At 45.7% G+C, this 13,416-nt stretch overlaps 1 protein-coding gene across 1 annotated transcript; it reads left to right on the forward strand.

Moving 5' to 3' along the window:
* Positions 1-350: 350 nt before the first annotated feature.
* Positions 351-11,970, forward strand: MCFD2 (multiple coagulation factor deficiency 2, ER cargo receptor complex subunit). Its single transcript, XM_036752042.1, has 4 exons — positions 351-698; positions 6,752-6,902; positions 7,452-7,611; positions 10,374-11,970. The coding sequence occupies exons 2-4, from the start codon at positions 6,775-6,777 to the stop codon at positions 10,503-10,505; spliced, it is 420 nt and encodes a 139-aa protein (XP_036607937.1). The 5' UTR covers positions 351-698; positions 6,752-6,774; the 3' UTR covers positions 10,506-11,970.
* The last annotated feature ends 1,446 nt before the right edge of the window (positions 11,971-13,416 follow it).

Genomic DNA, 13,416 nt, shown 5'->3' on the forward strand with positions numbered 1-13,416 from the left:
CGGAATAGTTGGATCGCTTCACAGTTCCCCCAACGGTGCATTCCAGTACCTGTTTTTCCACAACCCCGCCAGCGTTTGTTATTTTCCTTTTTGGACAACTTTGCCAACCTGATGGGTGTAGGGTGGTTCCTCAGCGTTGTTTTAATTTGCATATCTCTAGTTATTCTCAATTTAGAGCTTTTTTTATATGGCTATTGATGGATAGAGGTCCTAGAGTGGCCCAGGTTTGAGATTCCCCCAGATGCAGTTCTGAGCTCGGCCACTGGAGGGCCCTCCCCCAGGCCAGGCTTTGTGGCGTGTTTGGTCGCTGGGCAACCAGCCCTTTCTCTCGGAGCGGGGGAGGAGAGTCAGGGGGCGGAGCCTCGCCGCGGTGGCGGGGGTGGGGGGCAGAGGCAGGAAGTTGGGCGAAGTGAGAAGAGCAGGACCCGGCGGAAGACCCCGCCCCTCCGCCTGGGCCCGATTACACGTGTACTGCTCTGAAAGCCGCCACCAGCCGGGCTCCGGGAAGTGGGAAGGCGGGGCCAAGCGGTGACCAATGGGAGAGCGATAAAGGAGTGCGCATGCGTCAGAAGGGAGTCCCGAAGGGGCGGAGCGAGAGAAAGAGCAAAACGAGGACGCGGGACCCGGACGATTAAGAAGCTACCTGGAGAGCTCGGCGTTCAGGGCTACAGAACTTCGCCTCATTGACTGCGGCTTGGGTGAGCAGGGGGGCCGGGGTCTGGGGCTACGGGCTCCCAAACCTTGGCCTGGAAGCGGCTTCCGGCGGGGCAGCCCAGCCCTGGTAACGGGACCCTAGGACCGAGAGGAGCGGAACCGGGGGCCTGCAGGGGAACTCCCGAGGGGTCTGGGCGCATCCAGCCCAGTGGAACCCGGGCTGGGGCCCAGAGCTAGGGAGAATGTGGAGGCCGCCCGGGGTGGGGCCCCAGGAGCAGGGTAGGGGGCTGAGAACCCTGGGATGGGGGTGGGTGGGTAGGGATCTGGAGACCTGGAGAGCGAAAAATGGGCCTGGGGACCCCGGGAGCAGGAGAGGGGTCTGGGAATCCAGAGGGAGGGAGATGGGGAGTAGGGATCAGGATAGGATCTGGGACTGGGGGAGGGGGACCTGGGGGCTCTGGATCTCGGAGCAGTCCCGGGATCTGGATGCCCAGAGATCCCAGAGCATGCCAAGCTTGTGGGATCCGGGGGTGCAGTGGGGTGCCATGCCCGAGCGTCTGTCCTGCCTGGACAGTGGGCTGTGAAGCCAACGGGCCCCAACGGGCTGCACCCTGTGCCTCCCTGGGACCCAAGGCAGCAGCTCCCTCTGTGGAGCAGGGCAGACACAGCTGCACCGCCTGACCTGGCCTGGCCGAGTCTGGCCCTGGTAGCTCAGGGCACTGTCCAGGGTCTTGGCTGCGACCCTTACAAGGGAGAGGCAGAGGCAGCTGAATATCGCAATCACGGATGTTTCCGGAGGTCCCTAAATTAAGGTGTGCTTGTAATGCCTACTTTTGAGGGGAGCAGGGAGCACAAGTTCTGCCCATCTCACCAGGCATATGCTTCCTCTCTCACCCTCAGGCTGAGAGCATAGCTGTTGTGAAATCGTGTACTCCAGGTGGGGTCACCTCCCCCTTGAGCAAGTACACTGCTGTGGGACCCTGGGCAAGTCATTTAACTTCTTTGTTGCCTCAGTCTCCTCTGTCATATGAGGGGATTGGACTGTGTGGTGTCGGAGGTCATTCCTGGCTCCGAATATGTGATGCTACTATCTCCACGGGCAAAACTGCGGATTGCCCAGCTTGCCTTTGTCATCTGCTTTGGGTAGAGGTTATCTTGGGTACAATGTCCACAGCATCAGTAAGGGTGCTCCAGGAGTTTTGTTTTTGTTTGCTTCCAGGCTAGGAGAGAAGCTGCCAATAGCTTATGGTCATTTTGGGGAGGTAGGAGGGTACCCAAATGCCTTCAAATTCTAACTGGGCTAATGATAGCTTGCTTGGTGAGAGTAAAAGATCTCAAAGTCCCTTCTGATGCTGTGTTCTTCAAGAATGACAAAGCTGGGCTTTGACTCGAAAGGCCCAAAGGCCTTAAGATCATAGAAATCAAGCTGCAAGAGAACCACAGAGGGAGTCTAGCCCCATCCTCTCATTTTACAAGTGAAAGAACAGGTCTAGTTAAGCTCAGTGACTTTTCCAAGGTCACACAGGTGGTACAGAGTGGTGCTGGGAACTGAACACAAGTCATTTGACTCCAAATCCAGCAACACTTTTGGGAGGTTTTGAGATTTTCTTCTCTGCCTCAGGAATACACAAAATCCCATCAGATTCAGTTCTTTTCAGTTCATCCTGCATTTTACCAAGTGCCCGATGTGTCTTCATTTCTAGACACTGTGAAAGACACGAGGGCAACCAAGGATTTGCCCTCAGGATTTAAAATCTAGTAGGGGAGAAGAGTCTAACATATGTGATATATGCAAACATGAATATTAATAACTGACCTACACTGGGCAGCTAAAGAAGACTCATCCTTCTGAATTCAAATGCAGCCTCAGACATTAGCCATGTGATCTAGGGCAAGTCATTTAACCCTGTTTGCCTCAGTTTCCTCATCTGTAAAATGAGTTGGAGAAGGAAATGGTAAATCATTTCAGTATCTTTTCCAAGAAAATCCCAAATGGGGTCATGAAGAATCGGACACGACTGAAAAACTGCTGAACAACGACAAAAAGCACTTTAATATTTTCAAAATGCTTTACTCCTCAGACCAATTCTGCAAGGTAGGCATTATAATCTCCATTTTACAGAATAAGAAACTGAGGCTTTTAGTGATTTGCTCAGGGTCACATAATTAAGTTCCAGAGGCAGGATTTGAACGCGAGTCTTTCCTGACCCTGAATCCAACACTCTTTCTACCGTATAGTGCTTTTGACATGAAGGCTTATAGATAGTCATAGAAGGGGTAAGTCTGGGTTGCTTGGAATAGTCAAGAGGCGACTCAAAGATCTGTAGCTGGGAAGGATCTTAGAGGTCATCTGGATGGATCTTCTCATGTTATGGATGAGGAAACTGAGGCCCGTAGGGGTACAACACCTTGCCCAAGGTCGCACAGGTAGCAAGCGTGAGATGTCTTCTGACTCTAGAGTTGGTGCTTTCCTGCTGAACTGTACTGCTCCAGGGTAGCTGAGGTTTGAACCTTTGACACTAAAGAATGAGAAGGCTTTAGAGAGGTGTTGAAGACGGGGACAGACCATTGGGAGTGAGAATATAGACAGGAATACTCTGGCATGATACAGAGTTGGGGAAAGTAAGGAATAATGTTGGATAGGTAGAGTGGGCGCAGATCGTGGAGGGCCAACGTAAGTTTAGACTTGAGAAAACAATTCTGTTCATTCTCTCAAGTTGGGAGCTCATCCTCTTGTGTTTTCTTTTTAAACTTAGATCAGTAAATATGCATTGTACTCTTACTGTGGCCAAGACACTGTTGGGTCTAGTATTAATGAAGTCTCAGTACTGAATTTCTTAAGTTGGGAACTTTTCCTTGGATGGTATTAACTACTTACAACAGGAGTGACGGTTAAAATATTTTTACTGGGAACCAACCTCTAGAGCTGAGTCAGAAAAATAAGTCCGACGCTGAGCCGCTCATTCGTTATCTATATGTAATGACAAGCTTGTCGTTTTCTGGGGGAACACTGGAATGTGGGAGATTTGCTCCTTTTGTTTATCAGCCAGGGTGTTTGTACACAGAACAGCTAAGCCCTCGGTCTGGCTTGCTGACGATGCCTTGCTTTAAGTGAGCATTTTGAACTTCATAAGATGCCGGCTCTCAAATTGTCATGCCCAAGCCAGGTCATGACTGTGGGTGTTCTGTTTTTTCCTGTGTTCAGTGGGTTTGTTCTTTCTTGTTCTGAGAGTTAGAAACATATGGTAACCACTGCTTTCAGACGAAGCTAAGCAAGGGACCATGAGAAGGATTGAGCCAAATACCCCAAATGTGATTAGCGGCATTTTGGATTTGACTACAAATGCACAAGTTGGAAATGTTTGGGAAAACTTGGCATTCCTAGCCCCTTCTCAGAAGTAAAAGGCCTGAATAGTCACTCTTAGTGGTGTGGCAGGGCCACATTCACCCCTGAGATTTGACTGTTTGAAAGTTAGAAGGTAGTTTCTGACTGCTCTCCACTTTTTTGTTACTGTTGCTGTTCGTTTGTTTCAGTCATATCCAGCTCTTCATGGCCCCATTTGGGGTTTTCTTGGCAAAGGTAGTGGAGTGGTTTGCCACTTTTTTCTCCAGCTCATTTTATAGATAAGGAAACTGAGGCAAACAGGGTTAAATAACTTGTGCAGGGTCACACAGCTAGTAAGTGTCTGAAGGCTGCATTTGAACTCAGGGTCTTCTTTGACTCCAAGCTTAACAATCTATCCACTGTGCCACCTACTTGCCCTACTTTTTTGTTCTGATAAGATGGCAGTTAACATGGAAACCTTTTATTCCACGTGGTACAAAAGAGATTTCATCATGAAGAGTATCTGTGTTCAGTGAGGCTCCTGGGGAGGTGGGGGTGGGGTGTGCGTGTATGTGTTGGATCATCTACACCAGTACTTTGAGGCATTTCTGTCCAAATGAGTGCCTGTCTGGGGAGTGCTGCCAAGAGTGATGCCATCCCTCCAACTTCCCCTCCTCTTTTTGATTGATGGCTTTGTTTTAACATCAGTTATCTCCTTGAAACTTCCTAATAACAAAGAAAACCAGTTCTATGAAACAAACTGACCAAGCATGAAATCTTAGCGTGTACACAGCATCCTGTACCCCCACACTCTACCCCACCCCCCAGTCAGGTGAGAGATAAGTGCTTTTCATTTGTTCTTGGGAATCAAGATTGTTTCACAGTCAGTTTACAGACAAAGAAATCAAAGCTTTCCATGGTCATATGAAAAAAAGCTCAAAATCACTGTTGGTCAGAGACATTCAAATTAAAACAACTCTGAGGTACTGCCTTATACCTATCAGAGTGACGAATGTGACAAAAAAGGAAAATGTTGGATGTTGGAGGGGATATGGGAAAACTGGGACACTAATGCATTGTTGGTGGAATTTGAACTGTTCCAGCCATTCTGGAGAGCAATTTGGAACTATGCCCAAAGGTCTGTAAGACTGCATATACCCTTTGATCCAGCAATACCACTGCTAGGTCTGTTTCCCAAAGATATCCAAAAAAAAGGAAGGCACCTATTTGTACAAAGATATTTATAGCAGCTCTATTTGTGGTGCCTAAGAATTGGAAACGACAAGCAGGATGATTTGAGAAAACCTGGAAAGACTTACGTGAACTGACGCATAGTGAAATGTGTACGTTGTACACAGTGTAACAGTGACGTTGTTGAATGAAGAATTGTGAATGGCTTAGCTTTCTCAGCCATACAATCCAAGACAATTGCAAAGGACTCATGCAGAAGTGTACTCTCTGCCTCCAGAGAAAGAAGCGACACTGATTGAATACAGACTGAAGCATGCTATTTTTCATTTTCCTTCAATTTTTTCTTTTATTTGAGTCTTGTACAAAATGACTTAATATGGAAATGTTTCACATAATTGCCAAAAAATAAAGTAGTCAAGAGTTTTGAGAGAGATTGTTCCATGGTAATTAATTGGGGTTTAGCCACCCTTTAGTCTTGTTTTCACCTGTGCTGTTGAAGTTATGGTATATGTTCTTTTGGTTCTGCTCTATTTGTTCTGCATCTATCTCACTTCGTACAAGTCTTACCACGTCATCTGAATTCCGTGTTTTTGCTGTTTCCCACATCCCCCATAAGAATCTCTTATTATGTTCACGTGTTATTCTCCAGTCACTTTGTTGCCAGTTTTTTGCTACCACAGAGTGCTGCTCTGAATTACCTTATCCCAAGGACTTTCCTCGCTGTCATTGACCTCCTTGGAGTATATACCCAGTAGCACTCAAACTGTTTCGAAAATATTCTTGTGGGGATGGGTCTGGAGCAGGCAGATGATAGTGCCCCTAGGATTATAGTTGTTCTTTGCAAAAGATGAGGAGAACAAATGTCTCTTGTGCCTAAACCCTAGGCCCCAGATACCCCTGCCCCCGCCATTGCTGAGTTGGGGGTGTGATAGGGAGACGGGGAGCATTTTAAGGCATCAGCTCATGTTATAACTCAAAGGTTTGTGGACTACAGTTGGCCACTTGGACAGCCTGGATCAGGGAGTCTTGGCAGGACCTGTGGCCCACCTCTGGAAAGTGACCACCCCCCTTCTACCCAGTTATTGCGCCCATTGGGCCTTTGCACCGCATGCTGTTTGCCCCCTTTGGTTGTTTCTTCACCTGGCACCTCCAGACCAGATGGTTGATTCAGTGAAGGCCTAAGACTTTTTGCCTTTAATTGTTGTAGACTGGGACTTCTTGGCAACTCACACTGTGCCAGGTCTCTGGGCTACTCCATCTCCATAGCACCTAATCCTTTCACATCTGTTGTGTCATTTATTAGACCATCTCAGCAGCCGGGTGAGACAGGTAGGCCAGGGCTTATTAGGCCCCATTTGACAGATAAAGAAATAAGTCTAAAGTCACACATTGAGCTGGAGACAGACCTAGGACACCTTCTTGTAGCACTGTTCCTCTCCTTCCCCCTCTCCCTCCCAATTCCAGTGGGTCAGTTGCCTCTTTGAATTGGTAGGAGTGATGATTGGATCTCAAATCCTTATAGGAATCTTAGGTGTAATTCCTGCCTTTCCTATCTCCCTCCGTATTTTCTTCTCTTATTAGACGCAGATATAAGCTCCCCGAGGATGCTTAGAGCCACTCTCCTGTGCTGCCTCCTGGGGGTATTCGGCTTCCTGAGTGCTGGGGCAGAAGAGCATGTGGACAGCCATAGCCATGGTGTTCGCCTGGATAAGAACATGGTGCAGGACAAAGAGTACGTGTTGTGGGGGCTGCCCAGTGCTGGAGATCGGGCCTGTCAGTTGGAGCTGCAGCTGCACCCAGACCATTATTTTTTCCTAAAACATTCCAATCTCTGATTTTATTTGATCCAAGCAGCAAACCCTGGGAGGTGGGTAAGACATGATAGTTATTAACTCCAGTTATATGAATGGGGACACTGAGGCCCAGAGAAATTAAGTGAGGTAGTGGTACAGCCACCACTGGAGCCTACATTTCTTGTCTCCCAGCCTCCCTCATATATTTTCCTTTGGTGCATGAGGAGTAACTTCTTAGTGTTGTATTCATCCCTGAAACTTCCATTGTCCTGGGGTGGGCCAGGTAGCCATGGCAGGCCTGGCCTTTTACTATTGCATTTGTCAACCATCACTATTACTTGCTGCTCGGAGATAAAATGCCCAAGCTTTAAGCGGTGGTTGCAGGCAGACCTGCTCATTTGTGCGCTCCTCCTGCGTTGTAGTCACAGAACTGATTGAAGTCTTCCCAAAGCCTCCACAATGGTCTCAGCCTGATTGTTGGTTTTTAGGCACATCATGGAACATCTAGAAGGCGTCATTGAGAAAAGTGAGTCAGAGATGTCTCCACAAGAGCTGCAGCTCCATTACTTCAAGATGCATGACTACGATGGCAATAATTTGCTTGATGGCTTAGAACTCGCCACTGCTATCTCTCATGTCCATAAGGAGGTGAGTGAGAAACCTACAGAGGAGGCAATGCCTGTGTGAACGGGTCCCTGGGAACAATCTTCATGTAACATGTACTGATGTGATCCCTTCCTCTTCTTTGGCAAGAGACTTACTGCCCTATAGCTTCTGCCTGGAGAGTTGTGTTCTGTTCTGGGCACCGCGGTTGTGGAAGGACCTTGGCAAAATGAGAGCAGCCAGGATAGAAAGGACCTCAGATTCGTGCCATATAAGAACTAGGGATGTTTAGCCTGGAGCAGAAGACTCAGGGGAGACATTATATTTGCCTTCAAGTGTTCAAAGAGCCACCGTGTGGAACAGGGATGAGATTCCTTCTCCTTTGCCCCAGAAGGCAAAACCAGGAGAAATGGATAGACATACCTAAGAGGTAAATCTAGATGATGTCTAGCAATTAGAGCTATACAGAGGTTGAATGGACTCCCTTGGGGGTGTGGGGTGTGTGTGTATGTGTGTTGGGAGAGAGGTCTCCCTAGAGAAGGCAGGGTAACCACTTTCAGGGTGTGTTAGAGACAGGATCCATTTTTCAGGCATGGGCTGGACTAGCCGGCCTTCAAATTTCCTTTCAACTCTAAAATTTTGTGATTTCACTGTCTCATCCCAGTACTCTTAGTTTTTCCTCTTCTTTGTTCCCTTGCCCTTCCTGTACAGGACACACTAGAGAATTTATTTCTTTAACCTAGCATAGATCAACTTAATGTACCTTTTAATACCTTCTTTCAGGGAAAAAAAAATTGGTCTGAAAGTGGACTAGATCGACTCTAGGCTAACAGCTGGTTTGGGATTTTCTATGCCATCCAGTCCCAATCACTGCCACAGATAATTGCTTTTAGATGCCCTTTAAAAATAGTCAGCATGTGGGAGTTTCTTCATATTGAGGAATTCTAAAATGTCAGGAAGGAACGGCCCTTAGAAATCATCTCATTCGGCCTCTTTCATTTTATAGAGGAGTCACTTGGTTCTTTTTTTTCCAATTTCCAGGGCTAAGCGTAGTACTTGTTACATGCATATTGTAGGTGCTTAATAAATGCTCGTGGAATGGAATGAGGAAACAGGTCTAGAAAACTTTGGGACTGGTAAATGGCAGAATAGGGACAGAACCACAGTCTGCTGACTCTAGTTTGGATTTGCCAGCCTCTGATGTACTAGATATGTAACCCCACAAGAAGGAGGACTTAGGCTGTTTTGCATAATAATTCAGACCGCAGAGGCTTATGAGAGCCTACTGTATTCTCATCCCTATCCTAGAAGCTATTGGAAATTCAGGTATGTATAGTTTCTGACCTCAAGGGATTTAAAATTTAATTGGAGAGCTAAGATGTAGCCACGTAAGAAAAGGTAATTAATAATTTAAGGCAAGATGTGGTAAGTGTTAAATGAGTAGTATAGATTGTAAATGCCATAGACATTTAGAGGAGGGGGATGATGATGAAATGAGATAGGGAAAACTGCTTGGGGGACGTGGGATGTGTTAGATGTCCAAGGATGGGCAGAATTTGGAGAATAGAGAAGATATTCCATTCCTGCAGAACGGTATGTGTATCCAGGTGTGGAGGCAAGAAGATTAGGATGGAGGGGTTTCCATATTGGTAAGGTAAGCTGTGACCAGATTATGGATACCAAGCTGAGGAGTTTAGTTATTGTCCTGTTGGTGATGAGAAGTCTTGAAGAGTTTTGAGCAAGGAGATGGCCCGTTCAAGCAGGCTTTTAGGAAGATAGGTCTGCACTGGTGGGTAGGATGGATTGGAATGGGAAGGGTGAGACTGACGAGGCTGTTGCAGCAGTCCAGATGTTTGGGGGTGGGCTGGGCAGTGGGTTAGGGCTGGGGCTGATGTGGTGACTGTGGAAATGGAAAGATGGGATGGCTATGGGGAGTATCTCAAAGGAAGAATCAATGGGACTCGTCAGTAGTGTCCTGCTGTGAGCTATTTGTAGATGTCTTGGGAACAAATTCTATATTAAACATCTCCTGGGTTTTCTCTGATGCCATGTGGCCCTCACTTGGCCATAATCTTGTTTCCCTTTTCCCTGCGGCCCCCTGGTTTCTATACTTCACCTAAGTGAAGTGAGCATCAGGGATGGGTTGCTGTGGCATCCATGCCAAACTATCGCTCTGACCCTGTCTCCCTGGGGCACTTCCTTTATGAGTTGTTTCCCCAGTAGTGGGCATGGGTTTTGTGTCAAATCATTGAGCACTTCCAAGAGCCCTTGGGCCAGAGCTGTCGGCTGTGTTTGTGGGACAGGGCAAAGCACATACTGTCCTAGAAGTTTTCTGAAATAAGGGTTTGTTCAAGCTGTTGCTGCATTCTTTATCAGTAAATGATAATTCTGAATTCTATCTAAGAATTATTTCTGTTAAATGAGGGGCAGCACGGCAGAGAGAATAGCCATTTTGGGGAGCCAGGAAGAGCTGGGTTTGAGCCCTGCTTTTGAGCCCCATTTGTGAGATTTTTCATGATCCTGGCAGCCTTCTAAGCCATCCCTGATGAATTGCCAATCTGCCTCACTCTGCTAATTCCCTCCACTGATGAAATCCCACTAATGGATAAAATAAATGATGAAGTGGGGCCCGGTTACTCCATAGGTTTTTCTCATCATTCACTTGGCTGCTGGTGCCATCGTAATGTGTTTCTCATCACATTTGGGCCAGACCTTTGTTGCCATTTGCTTCGTACCCCTCTCTCCTTATTTCATCCCCTGGGCTGTAGTATGACCGTGCTCTCATGACACCTGATTGTGTTCCACAGGAAGGAGGAGAGCAGGCACCAGCCATGAAGGAAGAAGAACTGATGAACCTGATAGATGACGTTCTAAGGGACGACGACACGAACGACGATGGCTACATTGACTATGCTGAATTTGCCAAATCACTGGAATAAAAATCTGTCCGCAGTCTGCTAGTTCTATGCAAATGTGACCCAGTATAATGTGATTGAGTGCTTGCCGTATTGCAGAATAGCTGTGCTTTTCCAACTTCAGTGCTGCGGGAGGAAACCCCATAGCAGCTTGTTACTTTGGAGTGAAAATAGAAACTTTGGGGGAGATGTACCTCAAAATGACGGAACTGCATCCCACTCCTGAATTCATGTTTAACTTCTTAACAGACAGGCACGTTTTGAGAGTGTGGTATGTCATCGAGGTGGGTGCTTAGAATCTCAGTTTGGAACGTAGGATACTACCTGACTCTCCATTTTAAAATAATGTTAGCAAAATATTTTGTCAAATGAATACTTCTTTCATGTGGCCAGGGAAACTTCACGTGACCTAAGAAATAACTGGCGTCCCAGACATGTAATCTCAGCCAAACATTCATCCACCCCATAGGTCCTTGTGTAATCAGTATTCTTTACAGCTTGCCCAGCACAGATAGTTGCTTACTGTGGGCAGGTGGTTCTTTGCAAGGCTGCTTATAGCTACAAACATTAGAAAAGAATGTTTGCCAAATACTGAACTCAACTGTCAATAGAGCCTATTGATGAAAACAGCTTGGACTTGGGTGTCTGTAACCCCCTATGTTGACCTCAGCATTTAAGCTTTTCAGTCTTTCAATATTTTACAGGACTACTGCCACATCCCTATACTTTATTTTTGTTATTAGTTTTTAATATCATATTCAACCTGGGAGAGACCTCGAATGAATGTAGTGTGGTTCTTTGCTCCAAATGATGTCAAAAATAGTAATTTTCTTAACACTAGTTTCTGGAGTTCCGTTTTATGGTCTGGGAGCTGTAGGTGAAATGTAAAAACTCTACCCAGTCAGGGGGCATAAAATAAAATTCTAGGTAACCTAACCTGTATCAGAATGAAAGAGATAATGCTGCCAGTTAAGGGTTAATTGAGACACCTTAACATTCAAACTGGGTGATTTCAGAAGGAAGGCTGTTTAAATGAGCTCTCCTAGTCAAGAGAATACTTGAATTCTTTCAGATCAGTTAAAAAAAAAAGCCTAAAGTCCTTTGAACTTTGTAAACTCAACAGTATTTGAAAAGTAAGACAGAAAGACACTGAGACAAAAAGCACTGTCTCAGTACTACTTTGGATATCATTGATGTACTGTGTTAAATGGCATTAGAAACCGTGAAATGATAAGTCATTATCATAACTAATAGGAAAGGAATCTCTGATTACTGAACTATGCTCTAAGATGTTCAAAGACCTATTTTCTGTAAAGTATTCTTAAAAGAAAACAAATGTATTCATAACAGTGGTTTCCTGTGTCGAGTGTTTGTGCAATCAGAGCTATGTTGTAAACTATTCTTGTAATATCTAGTTATTTTGGAAGATTTGTATAATGGATTATTCTGGATATATGAGTAATAAAGATGATGAACTTGAGTACCTGGAGAGTGGAGAATTTCTTGAACTTAGACTTCTTGCTCCTTTTGGTCTTGGCTAATTCTTATCATTTATCATGTCAAGGGGGACAGCATAGAGTCATAGAAAGAGCCTTGGGTTTAGAGTCTAAAGACCTGGGTTCATGTTCCAACTCTGAAATGGCCAGACCTATGTATTCCCTTCTCTGAGTCTCCCTTTCTCCATCTGTAAAATGGCAGTAAGAATACCAATTCACCCCTCGGGGTCATTGAAAGAAAGCATGTGGGTAATCCGTGAAGAGCTATATCCATCCCTAGGTCTAGTTGTGCAGAACTAGCCCCAGACCAGGGTGCTTTCTCAGGCAAAGCTCTCAGTTGCCATTCAAGCACTGCACTGACTTCACAGACCTTGGATTCTTCACACTGGAGGTCATTTTCCATTTTCAGTCATTTTTTTCCTTAATAATTAAGCGACTTTTTGGTGCTTGCCAAAGTTGGCCAAGTTAAGCATATTACGACATTCCCAAGAAGAGAATGCAAAACTTTTTCACCCTGGGCCTGATAGCTTTTGTTGCCAAATACTAAAATGGGCCAACATTGTTTGCAGAAAGCTCTCCAGGGCCTAGGCAGAAAGTGTTGGATTTGCTGGCATTTTTCAAGCGACACATTTCAGTTTGCCAGTGGAGAAAGCAGCCTTTCATTTGGATGTTATGATATCCAGAAAGTCCTCAATTTGCCAGATGAAATCACTCCTGTAACTCACACCTCCTCAAATAATTTCCCCACCCCAGTTGCAAGACTTCATCATCCCCCAGAACTGGGTCTTTTTTATGTGTTGTCTTCCCCCACTAGATTGTGAGCTCCTTGAGAGCAGGGAGTGTCTTAAGCCTTTTTTTGGGAGGGTATCCCTAGAGCTTAATACATTCTTTGGCACAGAGTAGGTACTCAACATTTACTGACTGACTAAAGAAGTCATGATTGTTTATTTTTCCAAAAGAAAAGTTTCTTTTTGATGAAAGCAAAGGCATGATTCATGTCTACTGAGCAAAAGTTAGTTATCCTGGGCCTCCTCTCATTCCATTATTAGCCTTTGTGAAATTCTTAGAAGAGTGCCTCCTAGCTCATTGCCAGGCATAGATTATGCATCTAATAAATACTTTCTGAATTGCCTAATGGAGGGATTGAATAATGGGATGTTAGCTGGAAGGGACCCTAAACATCTAATCTACCTTCATTCAATACTTGAGGAAATAGCCCTGTAGAAGGCAAGAGAGATGTGGGACAAAGACTGGCTTTGGGATCTGGGGGCCTGGGTTTGATTGTTGACCCGTGTACTCTCCAGTCTATGCTCAAGGATTGGGAACTCAAAAGAGGTCAATGTCACTTGCAAATTGGGCCAGTGATTCTTAAAACATTGGCTTTATTAGTGTTTTAACCAACGGAAAGCTTAAGGTCCAAGAGGCCCACTTGGGTTGGC

This window comes from Trichosurus vulpecula, chromosome 3 (genome assembly GCF_011100635.1).
Source record: "Trichosurus vulpecula isolate mTriVul1 chromosome 3, mTriVul1.pri, whole genome shotgun sequence".
NCBI lineage: Eukaryota > Metazoa > Chordata > Mammalia > Diprotodontia > Phalangeridae > Trichosurus > Trichosurus vulpecula.

Coding starts and splice junctions, on each gene's coding strand:
- MCFD2 (XM_036752042.1), top strand. CDS start 6,775: ATGCTTAGAGCCACTCTCCTGTGCTGCCTCCTGGGGGTATTCGGCTTC. Junction 6,903..7,451: donor AACATGGTGCAGGACAAAGA/GTACGTGTTGTG, acceptor GTTGGTTTTTAG/GCACATCATGGAACATCTAG. Junction 7,612..10,373: donor TCTCTCATGTCCATAAGGAG/GTGAGTGAGAAA, acceptor TGTGTTCCACAG/GAAGGAGGAGAGCAGGCACC.